This window comes from Sapajus apella, unplaced genomic scaffold (assembly GCF_009761245.1).
Source record: "Sapajus apella isolate SASKATOON/1434 unplaced genomic scaffold, GSC_monkey_1.0 scaffold442, whole genome shotgun sequence".
NCBI classification, from domain to species: Eukaryota; Metazoa; Chordata; class Mammalia; order Primates; family Cebidae; genus Sapajus; species Sapajus apella.
The window spans coordinates 20458-48411 of NW_022437378.1; the positions used below are offsets into that span (position 1 = coordinate 20458).

A 27954-nucleotide genomic window follows, 5' to 3' on the forward strand; every position below is an offset into this window, starting at 1 on the left:
CCTACTAAAAATACAAAACATTAGCTGGGCATGGTGGCGCGTGCCTGTAATCCCAGCGACTCAGGAGGCTGAGGCAGGAGAATTGCCTGAACCCGGGAGGCGGAAGTTGCAGTGAGCCGAGATCGCGCCATTGCACTACAGCCTGGGTAACAAGAGCGAAACTCCATCCCAAAAAAAAAAAAAAAAAAGATTTCTTGGCTGGGAGCGGTGGCTCATGTCTGTAATTCCAGCACTTTGGGAGGCCAAGGTGGGCGGATCACTTGAGGTCGGGAGTTTGAAACTAGGCTGACCAACATAGCGAAACCCCGTCTCTACTAAAAATACAAAAATTAGCTGGATGTGGTGGCGGATGCCTGTAGTCTGAGCTACTTGGGAGGCTGAGGCACGAGACTCACTTGAACCTGGGAGGCAGAGATTGCAGTGAGCTGGGATCACCCCACTGCACTCCAGCCTGGGTGACTGAGGGAGACTCTGTCACCAAAAAAAAAAAAAAAAAAAAAAAAAAAAAAATTCTTGTAGTGAGTTTTAATAGCAGTAGAGATTTAGACTATGAAGTACAGGAAAACCTTTCTCGTTGAGTGCAAGAGAATTTCACTTATGATGAAATTATTTCCTTTCCAATTTACGGAAGAAAATTACTCTTCCCCAGGGCTGCCCCCTAATGGCCTTCCTTCTCCTTAAATATAATTTCTCCTCTAAGGCCTCTATTATTTGCGTAGATATATCTGTAGTTTTGATATGTTGATGAAACTTAGGCCTTAAAAAAAAAAAGGAATTCCTCCCTAAGTTCCGTTTTTTATTTCCAACTGATTCAGAGTGCACCTGCTGGAAAATCTGCAAGTGAATCGTAAAGATTAGAAGCACCTAGAATATTTTGAGTAAGGTGTCCATAAAGGATTACCCTAGGAACGTGTAACTTTAACTCTCATTCGAAGAATTAATTTTTGCTTATTCGATTTGTTAAAATTGCTTTACTCCTACAGTTATGTGAGACGGTGGTGGTTACCCGTAATCACACACGGCAATATTCCAGGGTTTCACATCGTGACTGAGGGGCACTCTGCATACAGGAGAGTATGTTCGGGCTGGACCTAGATAGCCGGACAGAACGCCGACAGGAGCTTCAGGTTCTTTAAGCAGTCTCACCGGGTCCCCGCCTCCAAGGCACCAGTCCGAGCCAAGATGGCTTCCCAGAAGTAGGTAACTAAGTGTTCTTTTAGTTCAGAGCGCCCCCAATGGCGGGGGTCAAAAAAAAGATGCCGAAGGGCCTGGCCGCCTGTGAACTGAGCCGTCAGAGGCCAGCTGCCGCCAGATTTTATTTTCAATCAGGCATATTTGTGGTCGCCTACGTTCCCTTCTCATCCTCCTAGGACCCTCCACCCTCAAGAGACTTCCTGGATGGCGCTCACACTAGCCCTCTGGAAGAGGCCGGGCTTCGGTGCTGCCATTGGCGCATCGGAGTACAGGGGGGCGGAGCCTAGGGAGAATGGACTACTAGCAAGCTAGATTGAGGCGAGGGCTGGCCATGCTCCGCCGGAAGGCGCCTTGTTCTCGGAGACGGTGAGTTGAAACGCTGCCTGGAAAGGAAGCACCAGGACTTGTACAGGTAGGCTTCCCGCTCACACCCGCTCCCCAGTGCTGGGCCAGGAGTCAGCAAAAGCTGAGGCTCTCAGAGATTTGATTTCAGTAACTCTTCCTCCTCCTCTCTCTTACATCCCCTGCTCGCCCCCCAGTTGTGAGGGATCAGGTGCGGGGTGATGCTCCGGACTGAACCAGTCTCCTTTGTGAAAGGCCGGGGGAGAGGGCGGCTGCCGGGCCGCGGGATCCTAGCCGGGCCGAGCCGCAAGGGACTGCCTGGGACGCTGTGGAGTTTTTAGGGCTTGTCATTGCATTACTGGGCGTAGTGTAGATTGGAGGCGGCGCCTTGTTCTCCTCTCTTAACAGAAGGGAAAACTCCCCGGCCCCGTTTGGTTACTCCATACTTTGGACTCAGAAATAGGAGGTTAGGGTTTTCTACTTCTTCTTATTTTTCTTTTTTCTTCTGTATTTCAATAATGAAGGTGGGTAGGAAAGCAAAGGGTAAGCGTATGCGGATTGTTACTCATTCTCAGGTGTAAGTTCTGTGGGTCTCCTGGGAGTGAAGAGCAGGCCGTTGGAGAATGTTTAGAGATAGTGGGAAGAGAGGGGCTCAAGCCTTGCATCTCCCTTGACAGGTCTGCAGAGCTCACTGGTTTTCCGTTGCATTATGTAAACTCTTCACTGATAGAAGACCCCTCCCCCTGCTTTGGAGCGAATGCAGTTTCTTTATTTACCTGTCTCTAGTGTCGCAGGGAATTTCCCTGCAGCAGCTGTGCAAATGCAGCAGTCTCTTACCTTTTAAGGGACAGTCTTGAAGCGATTAGGGTCTTCACAGAAGAGGTATATAGTGGATCAGTCTCTTTTGTATGGACTGAGCAAAGTGACCCAGAAGTCAAAGATTTAGAACTCTTTTTCTATGAAAGAATAGACATAGCGGAGCGCCCCAAACACAAGCCAAGGGAGCTGCCTCATCAGTGCCTACTGCATCCCACCATCATACCCGTCCACAGATCGTTTCATCTCCATGCTTTTCTGAGTTTGTCGACTCAGTCAAGGATTTTCAGCCTAGGTTATCTTTAGCATCTGCTGAAGTCATCTGGTGTGGGGCACATTACACATCGAAAGTGAGTTTTTGATTTGGATAGTGTCCTCTGTTAGTTAATTAGATCAGGTCTTGTGCTTAGGAGTTTCTTTTGTATTGGTCACCCAATAGTTTCAGAACAAATCCTAGTCAACTTCATAGAGCGAGATGTGAGAAACTTATTTCAAGTACTTTGGAATTATCCCAACCCTTAAAAAAAGAGTTATGATAAAAAACATTTTCCGTTTAAGAAGGCCTTCTGTTGCAAGAAAGGCATGCCAGCAGATCTAAAGGCAAGTGAAAGACATTGGCCAAAGAGAGGGTAGGGAAATGTGAAGAGACAGGCTTGGGAGAAGGTTTAAAACTGAAGTAAGTGGGCCAGTCGTGGTGGCTCACGCTGGTAATCCCAGCACTTTGGGAGGTGGAGGCAGGCGGATCAGTTGAGGTCAGAAGTTTGAGACCAACCTGGCCAACATGGTGAAACCCCATCTCTAAAAGTACAAAAAATACAAAAATATGAAAAAAAATTAGTCGGGCATGATGGCAGGCACCTGTAATCCCAGCTACTCAGGAGGCTGAGGCAGGAGAATCCCTTGAATCTGGGAGGTGGAGGTTGCTGTGAGCTGAGATCGAGCAGTTGCACTCCAGCCTGGTGACAGAGCGAGACTCCCACTCAAAACAAACAAACGAAAAAACACACATTGTACATATCTCCTTTGAAAAGGGTGAGGCCTTTCTAAGCAAAACTACCACTTAAGATTAATTTGTGGGTGTCAAAACTGTGTTTACTTACTGAAGAAATGAGATTTGATATTCTCATCTGCAAAAGGACTGTAACATTCAGACGAATGCTAAATGCTTTAGTGAACTGTCTACAACTCTGGAAGAGTTAAGCTATCTTCTGAGCTTACATTGAGCCTAATACTTGGGAGGAAAACAGAAGGCAAACATTTTATTCGAGTCTCCACTTTCACCTCTAGAAGTCACTCTACTTCTGGCGTTGCATTTGAGCAAGTCCTTGATCTGCAGGTCTTTGCATTACCTGCCCTCACATTACCGTGACCATTGTGGTATAATATTTACTATTTTACCTTCAGCATTTGATTCATGGATAGACTATCATTTTTTTTAAATCTTACTTTAACTTTTGATACCCTCTTTCATGCTCTTTTATTCTTTTGCCTCACCAAGTTGGTGATCTTTTCATCTTCCTGTTACGATTTTGTGTTTTGTGCACTTTATGTTTTTTTTGCTTAATTCACTGACATTGTGCCTTTTTGCTTCTGTTTAGCTGAAACCTTTTAGGAAATGCAAAAGGACTCTAATTTTCAAGATGTAGTCTTTCTTTGGTACCTAGTATCTAAGTGAGAATTGTATTTCTCTCTCTCTCTCTCTCTCTCGTCTCTTTTTTTTTAAATTTTGAAAGAGATGGGGGTCTTGCTGTCTGGCCCAGGGTGGTCTGGAACTCCCCACCTTGGCCTCCCAAAGTGCTGGGATTACAGGTGTGAGCCATCACACCCAGCCTGACAGTTGTATTTCTATGTAATAAAGTTGTTATAAGTTTTCCTTTTTTTTTTTTCTTTTTTTTTTGAGATGAGTCTCTGTGTCACCCAGGATGGAGTGCAGTGGCATGATCTGGGCTCACTGAAACTTCTGCCTCCTGGGTTCAAGTGATTCTCCTGCCTCAGCCTCCCAAGTAGCTGGAATTATAGGTGCATGCCACCATGCCCAGCTAATTTTTGTATTTTTAGTAGAGATGGGGTTTCACCATATTGGCCAGGCTGGTCTCGAACTCCTGACTTTAGGTGATGTGTGCACCTCGGCCTCCCAAAATTCTAGGATTACAAGCATGAGACACCACACCCAGCCCGAAGTTTTCTTTTACCTGAAAGTTTATTTAACATTTACTGCATTCTGGCCGAGCGTGTTGGCTCATGCTTGTAATCCCAGCACTTTGGGTGGCTGAGGTGGGCAGATTGTGAGGTCAAGAGATCGAGACCATCCTGGCCAGCATGGTGAAACCCCATCTCTACTTAAAAAAAATACAAAAATTAGCTGGGTGTTGTGGCTTGTACCTGTAGTCCCAGCTACTCTGGAGGCTGAGGCAGGAGAATCACTTGAATCCAGGAGGCAGAGGTTGCAGTGAACCAAGATGGTACACTGCACTCCAACAGAGCGAGACTCCCTCTTAAAAAAAAAAAAAAAAATTTACTGCATTCTAGATATTTTGTCCTGGATAACTTTTTTCCTTTAACCTCTCAGTTTTGTTTTGTGAGTAAACTTCAAATGAAACTTTAAAGTTTTCATTGTATTTGTATTGTAAAATAAGTTCATCTCTTTTAGTTACTTAATGTTTTACATTTAAACTACAAAGTATCTTAATCTCTTGAGGTTTCTCATTAAGCTGTTCTGTAGGTAACATTTCTTTTGTTCTTTTGTTATCAGTTATATAGTTTCCATCCTTCACTAGACCCTTAGTTTGTTAATGTCACCTGAAGCAAAATGGTCAACTTCCAAAATACTTATTTGTTGCCTTCAGGTTGCAGCAGGAGACATAGAACACTTAATCTCTGCCGATTAATTGTATGGTGTACTATAATAAAAATTCCAGCAGGCATAGATAGAAATTAGCCTGGCAGAGATAATTACTTTTTTTTTTTTTTTTTTTTTTTTTTGAGGCAGTCTCTCGCTCTTGCCCAGGTTGTAGTGCAGTGGTGCAATCTCAGCTCACCACAACCTCCACCTCCCGGGTTCAAGCCGTTCTGCTGCCTCAGCCTCCTGAGTAGCTGGGACTACAGTCACGTAGCACCATGCCAGCTAATTTTTGTATTTTTAGTGGAGACAGGGTTTCACTATGTTGGCCAGGCTGATCTTGAACTCCTGACCTCATGATCCACCCGCCTCAGCCTCCCAAAGTGCAGCTGGGATTACAGATTACTGGCATGAGGCTCCACACCCGGCCAATAATTACTTTTACATTAGCCTTCAGGAAGGAAGGATCCAGGAATATATTTCAAGCAGTGGAGCAGTGTAGGGAACTTAAGACAACATTCTAATCTCTTCAAAGTCAGATTCTTCTGTAGTTTATTCTCACTGGTTTGTTTGGAAAGAGTTTCTAGAACAATGATTTACAGTTATGTGTAATTATTAAGAAAGGACTGACCTTGTCATTTAAGGAGTGAAATAGCCCTGATTTTATTTTCTTTGTATATTAATATTTCCATAGATATTTAATTTATGTGACTTCATTTTATTTGTAGTTTATTTCATTTTAAAAAGATAATTAAATGACATGCTACTGAAATTACCAGATAATTTCCAGGACTGTGCTTCATTGCTCCTTTGTATGTTAGCACCTTAAATGCGATAGTGCCAATCTGTTGGGTAGTGTCTCAATATTCCAGTGGTTAGTAATTTCCTAATAGCACCTTTTTGGTTTTAGAGTCTGTACTTCTAAGACTATGTCAGTAGCTTTCCAATAAAAAATATATAGTAACTGAATTCTTAATTTTATTTGAGAAGAAGGATACTCAACAGCTGTAAGGTCTTACACTATTTTTTTCCTTTTCTTTTCTTTCTTTCTTTTTTTTTTTTTTTTTTTTCCTGAAACAGGATGTTACTCTGTTACCCAGGGGTGGCGCACAGTGGTGCAATTATAGCTCACTGCAACCTCAAACTCCTTGGCCCAAGTAGTCCTCCTGTCTCAGCCTCCCAAATAGCTGGGGTTACAGGCTGGCTAATATCACAGTTCTCAGCTGAGAGTTTCAAAATCTATAAGGTTTGTCAGATTTTCTCTTGTGTCATGATAGAAATCTTCGAAACTTCCTGTTTTCTTTTTTTCTTCCACTACGTACTTTGGGGATGCACTGTATCTTTGGGGATTATTTCTTTGGAATATGGTTATTCAGAAATACATTGTTATATTAGTGATATGGGAATTTCTTTTTGGTTAGTTCTAGAAGCGAATGATTTCTGTAGTTTGGCTGCCTATTTAGATAGACCCAAATCATAACAGAATTTCATGTATGGAACATGATTTTATCAGGTATACATCTACCAGAGTAAACAGCATTAATGGTAAGATGTTTCTGGATTTTTGAATTTTTTTAATCTTTTTTTTTTTTTCATGTTGTATTGCTGCTGCACAAATTAATGGATTTTTTTTTTTTTTTTTTTTTTTTTTTTTTAGACAGAGTTTCGCTCTTGTTACCCAGGCTGGAGTGCAATGGCGCGACCTCGGCTCACCGCAACCTCCGCCTCCTGGGTTCAGGCAATTCTCCTGCCTCAGCCTCCCGAGTAGCTGGGATTACAGGCACGCATCACCATGCCCAGCTAATTTTTTGTATTTTTAGTAGAGACGGGGTTTCACCATGTTGCCCAGGATGGTCTCGATCTCTTGACCTTGTGATCCACCCGCCTCGGCCTCCCAAAGTGCTGGGATTACAGGCGTGAGCCACCGCGCCCGGCCAATTAATGGATTTTTTAATAGGGGTTAGCAAGTTGCATGAACATTGAATTTTTACTCAGTATTTTATTTTTCATTTCTTCTACTCAGTACCTAGTCATTCTTGTTTTCCCCCCTTTCCTGGGTGTGGGGCACATTAGTCAGTTCTTCCTTAATTTACATATCAATTCTCCTATAAAATGTAGTGCTTTTGCCTGTTTTTCAAATACACCTCCTGTTGGGACCTTTTTTAAATGAAGTTTTAAATATATAGTATAGGCAATGACTACTTCCTTTCACTGGGCTCCGAAAGTCATGGGAGTCACAAGCTAAGTAAGCTGGATCCGGGCATGTGAACTACCAAGGGACAGTCTAGTCAGTTGGAAATGAAAAGTTACCACAAGCAGGTATTGTGAAGTAAATGAAATACTTATGAAGTAGACACTGGCATATTCCTACAAACATAAAAGTGATTAGTTGAATTACCTGGGATGTTACTCTACATCATAAGTGCTGGTTGAAATCTTTTCCATGGTTATGATGTTAAAGACTTGTACTGCTTTCTCAGCACGGTAGTACTGGAGTCCTTTCATCCTGCCCAGCAGTCCTGCTATTCTAATTGTGAAACTTTTACATCTATTTCGGTATCCCTCCATTCTGCCTAACAGATCAGCTCTGCCAAGTCCCTCAGGAGTAATTTTGCTTTGAGAGAAGCCTTTAGTGGTACTGTTTTAAAATACTGGATGGGGAATAATAAATTCCTTTTTATTTGCCTACTATGTGCCAAGCAATGTATGTTATCTTTTAATATTTAGAATAACCCTGAAATGTATGTGGTGCTAGTTTCATTTTACAAGGAAAATAAAAAAAGACTGTGAGGTTGGGTAACGCAACCAAGAATAGGAGGAGCTCTGGTCTGACTTCAAAGCCCCAGTTATTATCCAGCCTCCCTCCTTTTAAACGTTCAGTGCTGGGCTGGACGCTGTGGCCTACACCTGTAGTCTTAGCACTTTGGGAAGCCAAGACAGGTGGATCACAAGGTCAGGAGTTCGAGACCAGCCTGACCAATACGGGTTTAGTCTCTACTAAAAATACAAAAAAAAAAAAAAAAAATTAACCGGGTGGGGTAGCACACGTTTGTAGTCTCAGCTGCCAGGGAGGCTGAGGCAAGAGAATTGCTTGAACCCAGGAAGTGGAGGTTGCAGTGAGTCGAGATTGCACCACTGCACTCCATCCTGGGTGACAGAACGAGACTCTGTCTCAAAAGAAATTTTCAGTGCTGACTCCTGTGTGTGAACTGTCTTTGACCACAGCACTAGACAAGTAGGCATTCAGTAGCCTGTTAAAGCTGTGCCATTAACAATTGTAGAACCTTGAGAATGTAACATTTCTTTTTGTCTTTTTATCTCTGTTAAAAGGAAAAAGAATAAATAGTTTGTTTCTTTTAACTTAGTTATTTTGAAGATAAGATTATGTGAAATACTTTAAGCTATACAGGAGAAAATCACTTGGTCAGTCTTGCATGTAACTCACTTTTTTAGCCAATGCAAGTCAATTTAGTTCATTAAAATTTAATGAATCCCATGTCCCTGGGGTCAGTTTTTAGGCACAAGTCTGATAATAACACTGCTTTATGATGTTTCTCCTCCCACACATACTTTTTTAGCATAATTGTTGCAATGAAAATAATCCCTTATAGCCTCTAGTTGAATTAAGTAAACATTTATATTTTTCTATTAGGCTGAATACATTTACGTGTACTTGGCTCAGTTAAAAGAGGGCATGCAGGAATGTATGTGGGGGAGCATGAAGAGGACAGGAATCTGTTACCTAAATTAATATATATTGTTACTTATGTTGGATCCCTAAAAGTGGTAGTATAAGATGAACATTGGCCCAGTTAGAGATTTCTCAACTAGAACACAAGAGTATTATTTTCACCTTGGTGACCATGAGCCAGTGAAGAGCAGTTTCTCCAGATACAGTCCAAACTTGACCTACGTCTAATGTTCCCTAAAGATCAGGCTCTTATTTTCTGTCTTCAGACTTAGGCCAAAAAAAACTTGAGGGTTTTACTGGAAAAAAAAAAAAAAATCTACAATGAGGTTGACTTAAAACAAACAAACAAAAATAAGCCATGCTCTGTTTTTGAGTCATAAGGATATAGTGTCACCCGTCCAGGCGTGGTGGCTCACGCCTGCAATCCTAACCCTTCGGGAGGTTGAAGCGAGCAGATCACCTGAGGTTGGGAGTTTGAGACCAGCCTGACCAATATGGTGAAACCCCATCTCTACAAAAAATACAAAAATTAGCTGAGTGTGGTGGCATGTACCTGTAGTCCTAGCTACTCAGGAAGCTGAGGCAGGAGAATCGCTTAAACCCAGGAGAAATTGCTTGAAGCTGGGAGGTGAGATTACAGTGAGTTGAGATCATGCTCACTGCAACCAACTGCATTCCAGCCTGGGCAACAGAGGGAGAACCTGTCCCCGAAAAAAAAAAAATAAAGGATATAGTATCATCCATTCACTTCTTGCCACAGGTTAAATTGGTCACCACTGAGGCATTATGGTCCTAAACTTAAAGGGGTAACTAACATTTCATTACTGTCAATAGTGATTACATCACTCTAGAAAACAGTCTTTTATGTATAGTTCCTTACAACCCTTTTTGCTATATGTAAAAGCTGTTACTGCTATAGCTACTAAAAGGTATAGGTGCTTGTGATTTTATGATACTTTTTCTGAATGTTTCTGGTAGGAAACTCTGCTACTGCGCATTTGCTGTCATGCTGTCTGAATGAGGGAAGCCATTGCTTTGGCTCAGAAACCTCTCTCCCACATACCTTCAGCTGGAAGTTCAGTGCATTCCTTCAGCAAAAGTACACTGAATGCCCATTACCACCTGAGAAGCAAAAGGAATACTTTAATGGACAAGTCATACACAAGCCCTTACCCTTGTGGAACTTGCATTCTAATGCGGGAGAGGGAGTAGACATCAAACAATTAATTATATAACCAGTTATTCAATCTCTACAACAAAGGGGAAGTACTGGATGTTATATAAGAGAATTTATAATGGGGCATGTAACCTAGAGCATAGTATAGTAAGCTGGTTAAGAATGTATCTTCTGGAGCTACGGTGTCTGAATTTGAATCTGGTACCACTTTTCACGAGCTATAGGATGTTGGGCAAGGTATTATCCCTTTGTGCCTCAGTTTACACGTCTGTGATATAGAGATAGTTATTTTAGTCTTGTTAAGAAAAATAAGAGGCCAGGCATGGTGGCTCATGCCTGTAATCCCAGCACTTTGGAAGGCTGAGGCAGGCTGGTCACTTGAGGTCAGGAGTTCCAGACCAGCTGGGCAACATGGCAAAACCTCGTCTCCACCAAAAATGCACCCAAAAAAAAAAAAAAATTAGCCAAGGGCAGTGGAGTGTGCCTGTAGTCCCAGCTGCTTGGGAGGCTAAAGCTTGAGCCTGGGAGGCAGAGGTTGCAGTGAGCCGAGATCATGCCACTGCACTCCAGCTGGGGTGACAGAATGAGACCCTGTCAAAAAAAGAAAGAAAAGAAAGAGAAAAGAAAATAAAGAAAATTAAATATGTTCATACATTTTCATTGCTTAGAAGAGTGCTTGGCATGTAATGTACATTCAGCAATTTTAGTTGTTACTAGTCTGGGAGATCAAGGAAAACTTTTTGTTGAAATGAACCTTGAAGGATAAGTAAGAATTAAATTGGCAGAATGGAAGAGAACCAGTAAGAAGGTAATTGCAATAGTCCAGGGATACGAAGATGGTAAATTGAGCCATCTTTTGAGCCAAAGGATAATAAAGGCGGAAGTAGATGGATTTGAGGGATATTTAGGAGATAAAGATGGGAATTTAAAATACTGGATGTAGGTAGTAAAGTAGGTTTCTGGTCTGTGTAACCATGACTGGATAGGAGATGCTGGAGAATGATTACCAGTTTGTGTATGTGCACATGTGCTGGTGGGATGAGGATGGGGGAACTGGAGAGTCTACCAAGAAAAGCTATGGAGTAAGCAGAGAGATATACAGATCTAGAGTTCAGAGGTGACATCTTGCCCTGAGATGTAAATGAGAGACAAAAGCATATAATTTTTTGAAGGAAAGAATGAATAATAATTGAAATGATGTATTGGAATTAGGCATCCTTGAAAAGAAGGTGTAGAATGAAAAGACAAGAAGGCCTAGGACCAAAGTGAACTTCAATTAAAGGGGTGGTATAGGAAAATAGTAGCAAAGAAGTGGTGAAAAAAAAAAAAAGTAGTTATATGGGTTGAAGGAAAACTTGAAAAGTGTGGTATCCTGTAAGCCATGGGAATAAAATATGTTTGAGGGTGGGAGTGGTGATTTTGCAATTTTTATGACCCTTCCTTGGATCCTTGAGAGTCTGAAGTCTCACCACTAAAAATTGAATACTAGTGACATAGAACATCCAGAGCAGGCTTAGGTTGAGCAAAGCCATTTAGTTGAACATGATCTTCAGACTCTAGAATCTAGAATGTAGGTATTCCTGTTCACCTTAAATTAGATTTAATGTAAAGGGAGAGAAAGTTAGAATGTGCACTCAAGCTCATAGGTACTAGCCAACTAAAACTATTGGAGGCCATTTATCCAGATAGTGATCTTCTCTCAGGCTGATTACTATCCTAGGTACAGATATTGGCAAAAACAATTTTTTCCCCAATCTATCCAACATCATTTTTCGAGTACCTGCAAGGACTTAGCCATTATGTGTCAAGTATTGTGCCAGTTGTTTCGTTAATCCTCATAAATGTCCCTGAAACTTAATAGTGTTATCCTCTTTCTATAGAGGAATGAGCTAGACTCAGAAAGTTTAATTTTCTTGATGGGACATAAATTTGAACCCAGCTCCCTTGGACTTCAAAGCTCATTATATTTCCAGGTTCAAATATAAGTAAAGTATAAAGTGAAAGATAATTATCTTAACAGAGGTCTACACAAAATGCTACAAAAATTCACATAGACAGATTACTTCTGATTTGACAGTGGAAAGTAGGTATCAGAAAGGCTTTCAATTATTACATCCAATGGACATTTTAAAGTTCTTATATTGTAGGCTGGGCATGGTGGCACACACCTGTAATCCCAGCACTTTGGGAGGCTGAGGCAGGCGGATCACCGGAGGTCAGGAGTTTGATCAGATCACCAGCCTGATCAATATGATGAACTCAGTCATTTTGTATTTTGTAAAAATGCAAAAAATTAGCCAGACGTGGTGGTGCATACCTGTAATCCCATTTAATCAGGATGCTGAGACAGGAGAATGGCTTGAACGTGGGAGGCAGAGGTTGCAGTGAGCCAAGATCGTGCCATTGCACTCCAGCCTGGGCAACAAGAGCAAAACTCTGTTTCAAAAAATCAAAGTTCTTATGTTGTTGGACATTTTTACTTTGTTTGATATAATTGATCACTCTTTTCCCCTGCAAATCTCTACTCTCTCTCCCTTTGTGACACTGCACTGTCTTGCTTCTCTATTTCTTCTCTACCTGCTTACGAAGGCATTATTCTGATTCTTAAATTCTGATGTTCTCCTGGGTTCCTCCTTAGCTTTTCTCATCTCACTAAAAATCTCATTTGGGTTTCCAGCTAAGTGTTTTCTTCATCTGGCCAGGTGTGGTGGCTCACGCCTATAATCTCAGCACCTTGGGAGGCCGAGGCGGGCATATGGGATCATGAGGTCAAGAGATAGAGACCATCCTGGCCAACATGGTGAAACCCCATGTCTACTAAAAATACAAAAATTTGCTGGGTGTGGTGGCATGTGCCTGTAGTCCCAGCTACTTGGGAGGCTGAGGCAAGAGAATCGCTTGAGCCTGGGAGGCAGAGATTGCAGTGAGCCAAGATCATGGTAGTGCACTTCAGCCTGGTGACAGAGTGAGACTTTGTCTTGGAAAAAAAAAAAATCTAAAAGATTTTTACATAAAACTCTACATTTCCATCTTTTGAAAAATCTGAAGTTTTCCTTCAACATTGGATGTATGTTTCCATTTGACAGGAATTAATTGGAGGTGAATCGCAGCTACATTCTTTGGAATGGATATGGGTTCTCCAGTTCTTCACAGACATTAACATTCTCTTGCCTCTCCCAACAGTATTTATGCAGTTTTTCTCTTCCATTCTTTCTTTTGTCCCCTCTCCTCCCCTCCCCCTCCCCCCCATTCTCCTCCCTTACCCTCCCCTCCCCTCTTCTCTTCTCTTCCTTGTTTTCTTTTCTGACAGGTTCTCTGTCACCAGGCTGTAGTGCAGTGGCATGAACAAGGCTCGCTGCAGCTTTAAGCAATCCTCCTGCCTTAGCCTCCCAAGTAGCTGAGACCACAGACATGCACCACCATGCCTGGCTAATTTTTTATTTTGAGACAGGGTCAAACTCTGTTGCCCAGGCTAAAGTGCAGTGGCACAGTCTTGGCTCACAGCAACCTCAATTTCCTGGGCTCAGGGAATCCTCCTGCCCCTCAGCCCTCAAAGCAACTGGGTCTATAGGCATGTGCCACACGCCTGGCTAATTTTTGTATTTTTGTAGTGACAGGGTTTTGCCATGTTGCCCAGGCTAGTCTTGAACTCTTGGGCTCAAGCAATCCACCTGCCTCTGCCTCCCAGCGCTGGGATTGCAACCATGAGCCACTACACCAGCCTAATTTTAAAATTTTTTGTAGAGACAGTTTCCCTTTGTTACCCAGGCTGATCTCAAACTCCTAGGCTCAAGCAGTTCTCCAGACTTAGCCTCCCAGTCTTGCAGTTTTTCTTATCCTTGGTCTGCTTTTCACATTCCCTGGGTAATCTCCACTTATACTGCTACCACTTAGTTGCTAATAACTCTCAAAAATCTATCTCCAAGCCAGACTTTTAGACTCATACAGCCAACCTCCTATTGAATGTCACTACTTAATATACTATAGGCAGCTCATTTTCAATATAGCTAAGCTATTCATCTTTCCCTCTGAACTCCAGGTTCTACTGATTTTTATCCCTTAAGTGTTTCTGGCTCTATCCTTTCCTTCCCGTATGGTTTTTAAAACTTAATCTTAGCCAAAAGGCCAAGAAACAATTCCATCACTATCCTTTGAATCATATTGCTATAATTTAGGCCCTAATCATTGTGTTAGGATTCTTGGTTGCAAACAACAGGAATCATCCTTTGGCTAACTTAAGCAGAAAGAAAATTTATTGGAAGGAGATTGAATGGCTCAAAAAAGTATGGGAATGTTAGAGAAACTGGTGTAGAGAATGGTATGAAATCAAAAGGAGGCAAGACCAAAGAGAAAGTCAAGGTCACACCACTGATCAGTCTATAGAGGATGCTACAGTTGGACTCTAGTGTCTGCCATTGCTAGATATTGTCCAACTGTTCGGTCCTGGGTCTTTGCATTACCCCTGCAAAGTCAAGACTTACCCAGCAGGAGTATCCACTTAAACTAGCCTAGGTCATATGCATACTTCCTCTTTGCTAGGAAGGGAAGGAGGTGATTGAGTCCTAATCTCCCCAGGATCCATATGGGGAGATAAGATCTAGCTTTCCATGGAAAATATAGAAAGGGGCCTTTTGGTTGCTGAGCAGAAAAAAAAAATCAGCAAATACTCACTATACAACTATTTTCTGATCTCTCACAGCAGCCTCCTAACTGCTTCTGTGTCCTCTGTCCTCTTACGCTCTAAAGCCAGAGTTAGCTAACCAAAATATAATTCTGATTATGTTATTTCATGTTTCAGTGGCTCCTCATTCACCTGTAAGATAATGTCTTAATATGTTATTCAAGGCTCTCCCTGCTCTGGCCCTTACCTGTCCCTTCAGCTTCTTCCCCATCCAATTCCTTCTTTGCAATTTACACTTTAGCAAGGCTAAACTACAGAACTACTTAGAGTTTCCTCTACATGTTTCATGCTGTTTTTCATTGCTATGCTTTGTTTTGCCTTTCCTCTTACTGTCCCTGCTGCCTGAATATCAGTTTCTTACAGCCTTCCCATGTGGTTTCCTTCCCACCTGGTAACTCTTCCTCATTGTTTAAGAAATGACTTTTGGGTGGGCACAGTGGCTCATGCCTATAATCCCAGCACTTTGGGAGGCCGAGGCAGGCGGATCAGGAGGTCAGGAGTTTGAGACCAGCCTTGCCAACACAGTGAAATCCTGTCTGTACTAAAAACACAAAAATTTAGCCTGATATGTGGTCTGCATCTGTAATCCCAGCTACTCAGGAAGCTGAAGCAGGAGAATCTCTTGAACCTGGGAGGCAGAGGTTGCAGACCACACCATTGCATTCTAGCCTGGGTGACAAAGGGAGACTCCGTCTCAAAAAAGAAACTACTTTCTTGGATGGGCGTGATGGCTAACACCTGTAATCCCAGCACTTTGGGAGGCCAAGGCAGGCAGATCATTTGAGGTCAGGAGTTTGAGACCAGCCTGGCCAACACAGTGATAGCTCATTTCTACTAAAATTACAAAAATTAGCTGGCCGTGGTGGCTTGAACCTGGTAGGCGGAGGTTGTGGTGAGCTGAGATTGTGCCACTGCACTCCAGACTGGGCAACAGAGCAAGACTCCGTCTCAAAAAAAAAAAAAGGAAACTACTTTCTTGATGTTTTTTCCTCCTAAGCTCCCGCTGGTCTTACTGAATGTATCACCTTGTATTGTAATTGTTTACATTTGTCACTGTTGTCATACTGCCTACTCTTTACCCTCTTCCCACATGTATACACAAATGCACTCTTACTTTCTGTGAGTTGAGGGTAGGGATTATGTCTTACTTGTTTTGGGATCCCTAATACTAGCAAATTACTTGCTATATTATATACTCAATACATATTGAAGTAATAAATTAGGAGGCATTTGATGTTGATCTTAAAGGATAATAAGTAAGATTTGGTAATGCAAAGAAAGAAATTAAAGATGTGTATAATTTGAAGGCAGCAATATTAGGCTCAAATTAGAAAAAATATGACAATAGTCATATTTTTTGGCTAGCAAGTATATGTAGACAGATAGTGGAAAGTAAGACTAGAAAGATAGGATGCTGTCTTAAGATTTATGTCTTAAGTCATTGGGAGCCTTTGAAAGTTGTGAAGCACAAATCTGATTTGGCCATACTGTGTTTCAGAATATTAATCTGGTAGCAGAATGGATTAGTAGAGTGAGTAGAGAGATCATTTATGAGGCTTCTTTCTCTTACACAAGGAACTACATAAGTAAGGGAGATGGGAGCAGAAATAGGAGTCAGATATATGAATCCTAACATGCCACTTAGTTTCATAGTCAAACATTCAACTCTCTAAGCCTCAGTTTTCTCATTTGTACAATAAGAAGGTGGACAGAGTCTTTGGTAGCTCCCAAGTCTTTGTTATATATTGCAAGAGAATCAATGACACTTGGCAAATGATTGGATGATGGCTACAGGAGGATGCTTTAGAGACTATTGAGGTTTTGAGCCACAGTGAATGGGAAAACAGTATTGCTGTTTACAAGAGTAGTAATTAGGTGTTTTTAGCGGCAGTGGTAATGCTAAGATCTTTAAAAATAGGAGATCTAAAGCCAAGTTGATTTTCCTGATTCGTGTCCTCAGAGTATAAGAAAATAGAATTTCAATGTGAGGATACTTTCAGAGGAAACTAATGGTAAGGAGACAAGCTGCTTTTTTTTTTTTTTTTTTTTGTGACAGGGCCTCACTCTGTTGCCCAGGCTGGAGTTCAGTGGCATGATCTTGGCTCAGTGTAAGCTCCACCTGCAGAGTTCAAGTGATTCTCATTCCTCACCCTCCCCAATAGCTGGGACTACAGGCAGGTGCCACCACTCCTGGCTAGTTTTTGTATTTTTAGTAGAGACAGGATTTCACCATGTTGGCCAGGCTGGTCTCAAACTCCGGGCCTCAAGTGATCTGCCTGCCTTGGCCTCCCAAAATGCTGGGATTATAGAGGTGAGCCACTGTGCCTGGCCTTTTTCTTTTCTTTTTTTTCTTTTAAGAGACTAGGTACAAGTGAGCTGCCCACCTCAACCTCCCAAAGTGCTGGCATTGTAGGCATGAGCCACCACCACACCCAGCCTAAACTGCTGTTTTTAATAACAGTGGGCCAGGCGTTCATGCCTGCAATCCCAGCATTTTGGGAGGCCAAGGCAGGCAGATCACTTGAGGTCAGGAGTTTGAGACCAGCCTAACCAATATAGTGAAATCCCATCTCTACTAAAAATACAAAAATTAGCTGGGCGTGGTGGTGAATGCTTGTAATCCCACTACTCAGGAGGCTGAGGCAGGAGAATAGCTTGAACCTAGGAGGCAGATGTTGGAGTGAGCCAAGATCGCACCACTACACTCCATCCTGGGCGACAGAGCAAGACTCTGTCTCAAAAAAAAAAAAAAAAAAGGGAAAAAAAAATTTGGTTGATTTCAGCTTGCACACCATCATTCTGGAGTTGACTAGTCTCGCTGGGAATAAGTGTGATCTCAAGTGACATTGCAAAGTGGACAGTGATTAAAATGTCAGATGGGCTGAGTTTCAAGAGATGAGAGAACAGGAAACCGAGTTTAGAGGGTGAGGAGTGTTTGTTTTGGGCAGATTAAGGGTCGGGAATTGTTAGAGGGCCCCAGGAGTTAGTGTCTAAAAAGCCATATTCGTATCGAAGGGTCGAAGTGTCAAAAATGCACGGCAGTCTTATATGTTGTGGCAGAAACAGTGCTTTAAAAGGCCCCATATTCCAACTGGGCTGACTCCCACGATGGAGGGAAGATTTGGCCCCTTTTATTGGGTAGGGGGATATGTTGTAGTCACTAGAGGAGAGGGGTTGACAGGGCTGCTGGAAGGCCGGGGATCCAGAGGGAGGCGGAGCTGGCCTAGTGCGGAACCCTCCCTCCCAAGTTTATACTCTTTAGGGTGGAGAATACAGTGTAGACGGTAGGGAATTTAATCCCCAGTACTGGTTTCGCCCACTATGAGACTGTTCCTCTGGCCAGCCCTCTTTCTTCAAGCAAGCTGCAGGCTTCGCCTCGGCCCTAGAAACCGGATAGGCCTCTCCGTGCGCTCTCAACCTAACCTGCAGGGGAGGCGGAGGGGGGGAGGGAGGTCCTTCTAGTCCCACCCCTTACGCTGTTTTGCGTCTTTTCGCCTCTTGTGAGTGGCAGTGTGCTTTAGCCAGTGAGGTTGTGGGGCGGGCGGGAGCATCATGTTAGGTTGCGCAGGAGGAGGGGGAACTGGTGTTGGAGAGACAGGGAGAGGGGCGAACCGGCCCCCCCACAGCCGCTGCAGGTAAAGCCACCTCTCTCCTCCACTGGGGTGAGGTACAGCTCTTTTTCTCCTTCAGGGATCGTCGGGCCTCTCAGCCTGCAGCTTCCGCCCTAACATTGCTCCTACCCCGGGCATCCACACCCCCCCCCCCCCCCCACCTCCCCGCCTTGGCCATCCCCCCCCTGGAGGGCACCCCCGCTAGCTCCTTTCCTCAAGTGCATGTACCTCATTTCCATTTTGGGGTCTTCAGTTGCCAGAAATCTCCCGCCTCTGCTGTATGGACCTTACTGGCACCAACCCCGGCAGTATGAGCAGGTAATGTACCCGGGTCCCCCCCACCCCCACCCCCAGTCGCGTTTTCCTCTCCATCAACCCCTTACTTCCTCACCTCGCCCTTTCCCTTTTTTCATATGAGTACAGAATCTCTGTAGTTTCTTCTTTACCTTGTGAGAATATATATCTTTAGCTTTCGTAGTTGCCTATTTTGCTTTTCCAATTTATTCATAAGGTCTTACTTTACCAGCCTTATTTTCCCCCAAATGTCCATACCCTTGATTGAGGTGTGAGTGCTTTCTCTTTCAGTAATTGGAAAACAGAAACAGAGTAGCCACACATTTGGCAATGAGAATGGTGAAGATAAAGAAAATGGCCTAGGATCTTGATCTTCTTAGGAAATCTGAGTGGCTCCAATTTGATCCTATGTCGTTCCATCTTGATCCTTTGGTGACCCTAAATTGTGATTGCGTTCACTTTGGATGTTTATTTTTCATTTCTGTATAAGATTTGAGACTCTTTGTGTCTCACAAATGTCTCTATGATACGGTTTTAAAATAATTCCCTTGTAAAATTATGTTAGTGATTTTCATTTTAGCCCTTTGGATTATTTTATTTTCAAGAGATTTCTCATTTAAATTAAGCAGCTTCTACCCATCTTGTGTTTCAATAACGTGTTTATGTCTATCTGCAACTGATCTTCTTGAAAGGCTGCAGTTTCCAACAACAAGATTTATACTTTGAAGTAAATAAAATAGTTCTTTTCTTTTCTGAACCTCTGAGCAACTAGAGGTTAAGTGGTCATGAGTGGTACTTTCTAAAAGTACACATTACAGAAAGAGGTCAGCATTGCTCAACACAGCATTCGTTCATTGTCTTCTAAGAGGATGTCACTACAGAGAGATCTGTAAGTGGGCAATAGAAATCTGTAGCTCATTTTACATAATTTTCTCTGTTAGACAACTGAACTAATCTCTTGCAGTGTTTCTCATCCATCATAAACAGTAAATTATGATAAACTACTTTTGAAAGACTACAGGAAATCTTATCCCATCCGAAAGATATTAGTAACTCTGCCAAGCCAGGAATGTTTCTTTCTCTGCCCCGTATTCCTCACATGTGTCTTTTACGGATCTTCACTGGCCAAGAATGTTTTGTCCAGTGTTAATAAATACAAATAATCTAAACAATGAGATGTGGGTTTTTTTTTCACTTGATAAATATAAAATTATAATATTGAACGCACCTTTAAGAACTACACATTTATGTCCACCCTCAGTTCCCAGAAACCCTTCTTAAGGGCCGTAGTCTCCATACCCTGGTTGAGAATCATGGCTTTCTTGAAAGGTATGGAGAGATTGAGATGGAGAAATATAGGGTAGAATTAAAACAAAATTCTTTATCATAGGACAGGCAGTTTATTATAGAAATGGGCAAGGGTGAGGAATAAGGTAAAATAAGAACAAGAGAGTTGGGACTCTAGATTTCCAAAAAAATCAAGAACTATATTAAAGGTGGTAAAGCTGCAGAAGAACATCAGTTTGTACCTGCCTCAAGGGGAAGCAGTAGTTTCACCTTTAAGAAGTAGATGAAGTGAAGGGCTATACTGGCATTTATAATAAAGTATTTTTATACAGGTAACTGGATTGTTGTTTGGAGATTATAGATGGGTGGCCTTTGATTTTAACCTTAATTGACTAGTTTGTTACTTTTCCCTTCCACTGCCATCCCCCACCCCGCACATGCCCTCCAAGATTCTGTCATGATTCTGGTCATTAGTTTGTAATTATGGAAAGTGACTAAGTACAACCACTAAATTTTGTCTTTCCTTTTGAGCATATACATGTCTTTCTCTTTTGGGGAATGGTGGGCCAAGACTGGCTTTCCATTCTTACTATAATAAAAGTTGGTATGACTTCTTTGTCTAGGCAGTTGCTTTGCCTTAAAACCTACTTAACTTCTGTTTATTTTTGCTACTAGGGTTTGAATCAAGGAAAGAGAATTCATGAGATGGAGGAGAGGATTCATGAGATGGATGAGCTTGGTAGAATAAATAGGCCATATGTCGATATAGCCAGGGTGACCCACAAGTAGTAGTAGAAAGAGGTTTTAAAAAAAGTTAGACGTATGTTGGGAGAAGGTTTAATCTTGTAAGAATCAAGGACAGTTTAAAGATGGGAGCTAGAAAAGCAGTAGGAGACTAGGATAAAAATGTGAGATAAATTGGGTCATTATAGGTGCGATGATGGTACTGAGAAGTAATGATACTTGGTGGCAAGATTTTTGAATTATTAGGCATAGAGTGACCCAGGAGAAGCAGAAATTTGGTTCAAAATTTGGGAAGGGAGCAATAAATGATAATACACTGACCTTTAAAAGCTTATACTTAAGTTATATAAGGGTAAGGAGATTCATCAGAAACCATTAGCCTTGTTTCTTCTATTTAAAAAAAAAAACACAAAACTGTCCCTAAGATTGGATCATTATGGGGGGAAAGAAGAGCATTAGAATCAACAAATAGCAAGGAATCATGGAAGGGACAAAATACTCCATGGAAGAAGAGGCAGGCTATAAACTATTTGCAACATAACCTTCTATTTAGTAGAAACTTTCACTGTTGTTTATATATTACTCCTGGCTGTAGATACTTTAACTTCTGATGGTGAATAAAGGATGAAAGATAATTGGTGTCAAAGTAGGTATACTGGAAAAAAATTGATGACAATGGAGAAGGAAATTTATTAATATCAAGTTATTGAGTAGGCTTTCATTAAATCAGGAAACATAACTTTTCTGATTGCCATTTTGAGTAATTTGGAGGCAAATATTTAGATACAAGAGGCCGGAATGAGCTGGTGGAATAGGCTAGCCAGGAATGGGAAATAGTATGGATCCTAGGTTGAGATATGAAAAGTATACAGTTACTAAAACAAGGGAGATCTTGTTTAACATTGTTGGAGATACTTTGTATACTTTGTAGTTTTGACTCCGTGTTTGTTCTGTTTGTGTTGGAGTATCTGAGATATTTACCCATATTACATTGTTTTATAAGGATAAGAGTGAGATGGGTTGGGAAGGGAAAAAACATAGCATGGGGGTTATGTGGAAAAGTCTCCTTCAGTCAGCCTTTGCTGTGTCCCTGATGAATTTCTTATCTGAAATCTTCCAAAAGTTAGGAGACATGGTCTTACCAAGCAAGACTTTCCTCTATTGTCAAATATTGTCATCATATAAAAGAACATATATTTTTTTCATATATTTGGGTTATATGGTGATATAATTCCATCTTTGATAATTTTTCCTTTTTGCACTAGTTTCATGAACTTAAAACCCTAGGCATGTATTTTGTAAACCTACTTTCAGCCATTCATAAGACAGGTTTTCAAGATAGGAAGGTTTCTACTATCTCATGTTAGAATCAAAGAATGCCATCTAGTTTCTGTAAGGATCAAATGGTTTTGTCCAGAAAATGTAAGCAAGTATAATTCATTAACTGTTTTTGTTGTTGTTGTTTTGAGATGGGAGTCTTGCTCTGTCACTTAGGCTGGAGTGCATTGGCACAATTTTGGCTCATGGCAACCTCTACCTCCCAGGTTCAAGCCATTCTCCTGCCTCAGCCTCCCAAGTAGCTGGGATTACAGCCTCGCACCACCACGCTTGTCTGATTTTGGTATTTTTAGTAGAAACGGGGTTTCAGAATGTTGGTCAGGCTGGTCTTGAACTCCTAACCTCATGATCTGCCCGCCTCTCAGCTTCCCAAAGTGTTGGGATTATAGGCATGAGCTACTACACCCGGCCTCATTAACTGTTTTTTTAATTAGCTACTATGTGTGCTATGTCCTCCTGGTTCTTGAGGGATCCACAGACAAATAAGATATAGTCCCCACCATCCAAGAACTTTATCCAAAAAAAAGAGGAGCTGGGCCATAGAATAGAGTTGCCAAGGGTGTACATTGCATATATTCATAATCAATTTTATATGTTTAGTATGGCAGTTTTCCAGCAGATGACAGACAAGCATCTTGAGAAGTAGGCAACTTTTTACAGTTTGTACAAAGGAACTATTTGGGCCTTCAGAGGATATGGACAGACTTAGTTAACTATAATAAAATATTAAATATACGTGCTTTAAATCAGGTATAAACAATGGTGTGGGTCTTTAAAGGAAGTGGAGGGATCAAGCATCACAAGTTGCTCAGTTCTTAAAGGGTCAGAGGTTCAGGGCTCACTTAATGGAGCAGAAGACCTTTCAGGGTTGGTAGGATTTTAGCTGTGAGAGATTATTGTGATTGAGATGGAGAGGAGGTGTTCCAGGCAGAAAGTATAGCGTCATAAGCAAAGTCACACAGGTAGGAATCACATTAAGGGAACTGTGTAGTCTAGTTGGACTGGAATGTAACATACCTGTAAGAGATGGTAAGAGAGGAAGTTGGGAATATAAATTGGAAACAAAATGTTGAACCCCTTGCAAATGACATTTTTTATCTTAAATAAAAAGGTTTCTTGAGAGGGGACTTCAGAACAAAAATCCTATTATAGATTAATATGTTAACTAGAATAAAGTTTCCTAGGTAAAACTGTATGATCAGCTTGGTGAGATTGTACTATGAGCCTTGGTTAATGGTAGTTATTTTTGCTAATAGTAAAAATATATAAAATACAAGAAAAATTGGTAAAATAGAATGTATCCAGAAACATTTATCTGTAGACTCACTGGAATTCTTGTGGCATATTTTTGAGTTCTACTAACTTAAAAACTGAAAATAGAAGGCAAATGAATATTAAATTTTTGATCTTTACGAAGGAATAGTAGTTGTTAAAAGAAATGGACAGAGACAGCCAAATGCTCTTGACAGACAGAATCTTTAAAGTTTCTAGGTGTAAGAGCCCAAGAGGGGGTCATTGTTTTCTTTTCTCTTTTAGTTTTAGTTTTGAAGCAGAAATATGAGTTTTCTTTCTGCTGTATGTCTGTCCTCAGATTTCCTCACATTTCCTTATTCTCTTATATTCATGCTATTTGATATTAAGAGCAGTACCTAAGAAAGAAAAATTTTCTCTGAGATCACCAACTTTGCTTATTTTTCATTTATATTTGTATTCCTACAACAGGAGTTCCACCATCTTCCTCTGAAGACCTAGCCATCTTGCTCCATGAAGGTCAGGACAATCTGACATGCACTTGTTTCTTGCCTCTATACTTGAAGAGTAGTCCTCTTCCATTGTGTACATTTTTTTCATAATAGGGGAGGGGAGGGGAGAGCCAGTACCCCCCCTCCCCTTCCCTCCCTAGACCTTGGAGAAATACCCTCCATTACTTTCCCAAGATGGCAGACCCCATCATGGATCTGTTTGATGACCCAAATTTATTTGGCCTGGACTCTCTGACTGATGACAGCTTTAACCAGGTCACACAAGACCCCATTGAGGAAGCCCTTGGACTGCCAAGCTCTCTGGACTCCTTGGATCAGATGAACCAGGATGGCGGAGGTGGTGATGTGGGGAATTCATCAGCAAGTGACCTGGTGCCCCCGCCAGAGGAAACAGCTCCCACAGAACTTCCCAAAGAATCCACAACTCCAACTCCAGAATCCATAACCTTGCATGATTATACCACTCAGCCTGCCAGCCAGGAGCAGCCAGCCCAACCTGTCTTACAGACATCGACGCCAACATCAGGACTTTTGCAGGTCTCCAAGAACCAGGAGATCCTGAGCCAAGGGAATCCTTTCATGGGTGTCTCTGCCACAGCCGTCTCCTCTAGTAGTGCTGGAGGGCAGCCACCTCAATCAGCCCCTAAGATTGTTATCCTTAAGGCCCCACCAAGCTCCTCAGTCACTGGTGCCCATGTGGCACAAATTCAGGCCCAAGGTATCACCAGCACAGCTCAGCCCCTGGTGGCAGGCACAGCCAATGGTGGAAAAGTCACTTTTACCAAAGTGCTAACCGGCACGCCCCTTCGACCAGGTGTTTCCATTGTCTCTGGTAATACAGTGTTGGCCGCCAAGGTCCCTGGGAACCAGGCTGCTGTTCAGCGCATTGTCCAGCCCAACCGACCAGTAAAGCAGCTGGTCCTCCAGCCAGTTAAGGGTTCAGCTCCTGCTGGAAACCCTGGGGCCACAGGGCCCCCACTGAAGCCTGCAGTTACACTGACCTCTACACCTACCCAGGTGACTTGAGTGAAAGGGGGAGGTGAATTTTGGTTTCATAGAGGGCCCAGCAACTCTTTGAGAGAGAGCGAGCGCATGAGAGCTGTCTCTGGGAAAGCGTATTTAAATTCCATCTTTGCGTTTTATCAAGTTGGTGTGACAGCCACATACTTAGTACTTGCTGGGTGGAAGCAGTTAATGTTAACATATTTTTTGAGTTAGCTCTTACTATATGTTTACATTGTACCTAGCTGGTACTAATAAGACAAACATAGTTCCTGTCCTTACAGAACTCCCAGTCTGCCAGGAAAAACAGATATTAAGCAAGAATTCACAATCATTGTGTAATATAAAGAGAAATATGGGATGCTATGGGAACAAAGAAACATTTTTGAAGAGCTATCTTTCTATTTGCAAGACTTGTAAAAGCTATTTATATCTTTCTTGTATTCTTATTACTAAGATTGTCCACCTCCTACTTTGCTCAGTGAAAGGGTTAGTTTCTAGTACGAAGGTAGAGGCTCTAGCATCTGAATACAGGACTAAAAGAGTTAGTGGGAGTAGGGGAGCAGCATTGAGAGAAGTAGGACCAGCCAGGCACAGTGTCTCTCACCTGCAATCACAGCTACTCAGGAGGCTGAGGCAGGAGGATTGCTTGAGGCCAGGAGTTCAAGACCAGCCTGAGCAACATAGCAAAACCCCATCTCTAAAAGAAGTAGGAATAGTGGGAAGAAGCTATAAGGAGGCAGATTTCGATTCAATGTAAGGAATTTTGTATTAATAGGTTTCCAGAAATGGACTGCCTGCATTAGAAGATAGCCTTCCATCAGGAGTTTTTAAAACATAGATTGATACCTACTGAGCAGAAGCATTATAGAAAAGATTCTATCAGGACAGCTGGGTGCGGTGGTGCCTGCTGATAGTCCCAGCACTTTGAGAGGCTGAGGCCGGAGGATCACTTGAGGCCAGGAGTTCGAGACCAGCCTGAGAAACATAAACCTCATCTCTACAAAAAACAAAAATTAGCTGGGCATGGTGGCATGTACCTTTAGTACCAGCTACTCAGGAGGCTGAAGCAGGAGGATCACTTGAGCCCAGGAGTTACGGGCTGTGGTGTCCTATGCCCATCAGGTGTCTGCACTAAGTTTGACATCAGTATGGTGACCTCCCAGGAGCAAGGGACCACCAGGTTGCCTAAGGAGGGATGAATTGGCCCAGGTTGGAAATGGAACAGGGCAGTACTCCCTTGCTGATCAGCAGTGGGGTTGCACCTGTGAATAACCACTGCATTGTAGCCTGGGCAATACAGCGAGACCCTGTCTCTAAAAATAAAAAAGATTCTATCAAGACAGATAGGATGATGAACAAAGTGAATTGTACTGTGTCTTCTGACGCGCAGTTTTTATGATTCTAGCATGAAGAAAACTGGTGTAAATATTCCATAGTATACCATTCTTTAATGTTCTACTCCTCTCGCAATTTCCTTTCTTCATTCTAGGGTGAATCGAAACGCATCACCCTGGTCCTCCAGCAGCCACAGTCTGGGGGTCCCCAAGGACATCGGCATGTTGTGCTGGGGAGTCTACCAGGCAAGATAGTGTTACAGGGCAACCAGCTGGCAGCGCTGACTCAAGCCAAGAATGCCCAGGGGCAGCCTGCCAAAGTAGTAACTATCCAGCTGCAGGTGCAGCAGCCACAGCAAAAAATCCAGATTGTACCACAACCACCATCATCGCAGCCCCAGCCTCAGCAGCCACCGTCAACCCAGCCAGTGACTCTATCCTCTGTACAGCAGGCTCAGATAATGGGACCAGGACAAAGCCCAGGTCAAAGACTTTCAGTACCAGTCAAGGTGGTACTGCAGCCACAGGTGAGAGACTTACATAGTAAGGAAAAGAAATAAAACAAAAATACTTAGTCCATTGCTGCTACCCTCAGTAACCACTTATTCTTGAATGTGGGGCCATTCTAGATTTCTGTCTCTAAACTGAGATGTAGACTTAATTCTTTCATCCATGGAAACCTTATTTTAATTATGTTATTAAAAGATTAGAGAATTATTGTTGGGTTTGGGATATGAGATTATTTAGTATTTGAATTGTTTTATTTACAATCCTTTCCTAATATTATTGTGAAATAAAAATGATTGGTGACATCCTTTAAATGATATTTCAGAAATGATATAAAGAAATAGTCAAGTGATCAGTCTTCCTCACACCCCTGCAGACAGATAAAACATAGGCCAAGAGTAGAATTTGAACTTTTTTACTGTTAGGACAGAGACAAATATTGGCTATTGTTAGTTGTAATTTTTCTGAAGTAATGGAGATGTGTATTGATATGAAAGCATAGTAAAAAGATAACTGAAGTTTATTTTGGCAGAATTCTTGCTTTTTCTCACCCCTTTCCCACCAAAAGAATACATTTTAAAAAGTATGTGTAGGTTCAATAAGATTTAGTTTGAGCTTAGTTCTTAAGGGATTAAAGAATTAGTTTCTAGCCCCCTAGTCCCCCTGTTTCAGAGCTGGATTTTATTTAGGCCATTTAACTACAAGCAAGTTGAAATTTTAGTGTCTTTATTTCTGTAGGCTGGCTCTTCCCAAGGGGCCTCTTCTGGGCTCTCTGTAGTTAAAGTTTTAAGTGCCAGTGAAGTGGCAGCTTTGTCATCACCAGCAAGCTCTGCTCCCCATTCTGGGGGAAAGACAGGAATGGAGGAAAACCGCAGATTGGAACACCAGAAGAAGCAAGAGAAAGCAAATCGGATTGTGGCAGAAGCCATTGCAAGGGCCCGTGCCCGGGGTGAGCAGAATATACCTCGAGTCTTGAATGAGGATGAGTTGCCCAGCGTTCGGCCAGAGGAGGAAGGTGAGAAGAAGCGCAGGAAGAAGAGCGCTGGGGAGAGGCTGAAAGAGGAAAAGCCAAAGAAGAACAAAACATCTGGTACCTCCAAAACAAAGGGCAAGAGTAAACTAAAGTGAGTACTCCTTGCTATTTTGATGGGATATTTGAGAGCAGAGCACTCATTTCTAAAAAGTGTTGAGGAACTTATATGTATTTAGCAGCTACATAGTTCAAGGTGATCTATCGTAGAAAATAATAAGGCCTTTCTTTTTTCTGTCCTAATGCTTACAGGATTTGTTAAATGGAAAATTGAAATTAGCATTTTTTTTTTTTTTTTTTT

General features: G+C 42.1%; 1 protein-coding gene across 4 annotated transcripts in view; it reads left to right on the forward strand.

Moving 5' to 3' along the window:
• The first annotated feature begins 1499 nt into the window (after positions 1 to 1499).
• The window catches only part of LOC116545903 (chromodomain-helicase-DNA-binding protein 8-like), a 32574-nt gene continuing 6119 nt past the window's right edge, over positions 1500 to 27954 (forward strand). The window contains exons 1-5 of one of the 4 annotated variants that reach the window (XM_032272321.1): positions 18255 to 18375; positions 18605 to 18669; positions 23737 to 24794; positions 26272 to 26643; positions 27362 to 27747. In XM_032272321.1, coding sequence (XP_032128212.1) covers positions 23952 to 24794; positions 26272 to 26643; positions 27362 to 27747 — 1601 coding nt within the window. In that variant the 5' untranslated portion in view covers positions 18255 to 18375; positions 18605 to 18669; positions 23737 to 23951. The other 3 variants (XM_032272319.1, XM_032272322.1, XM_032272320.1) reach the window with 3 other exon arrangements.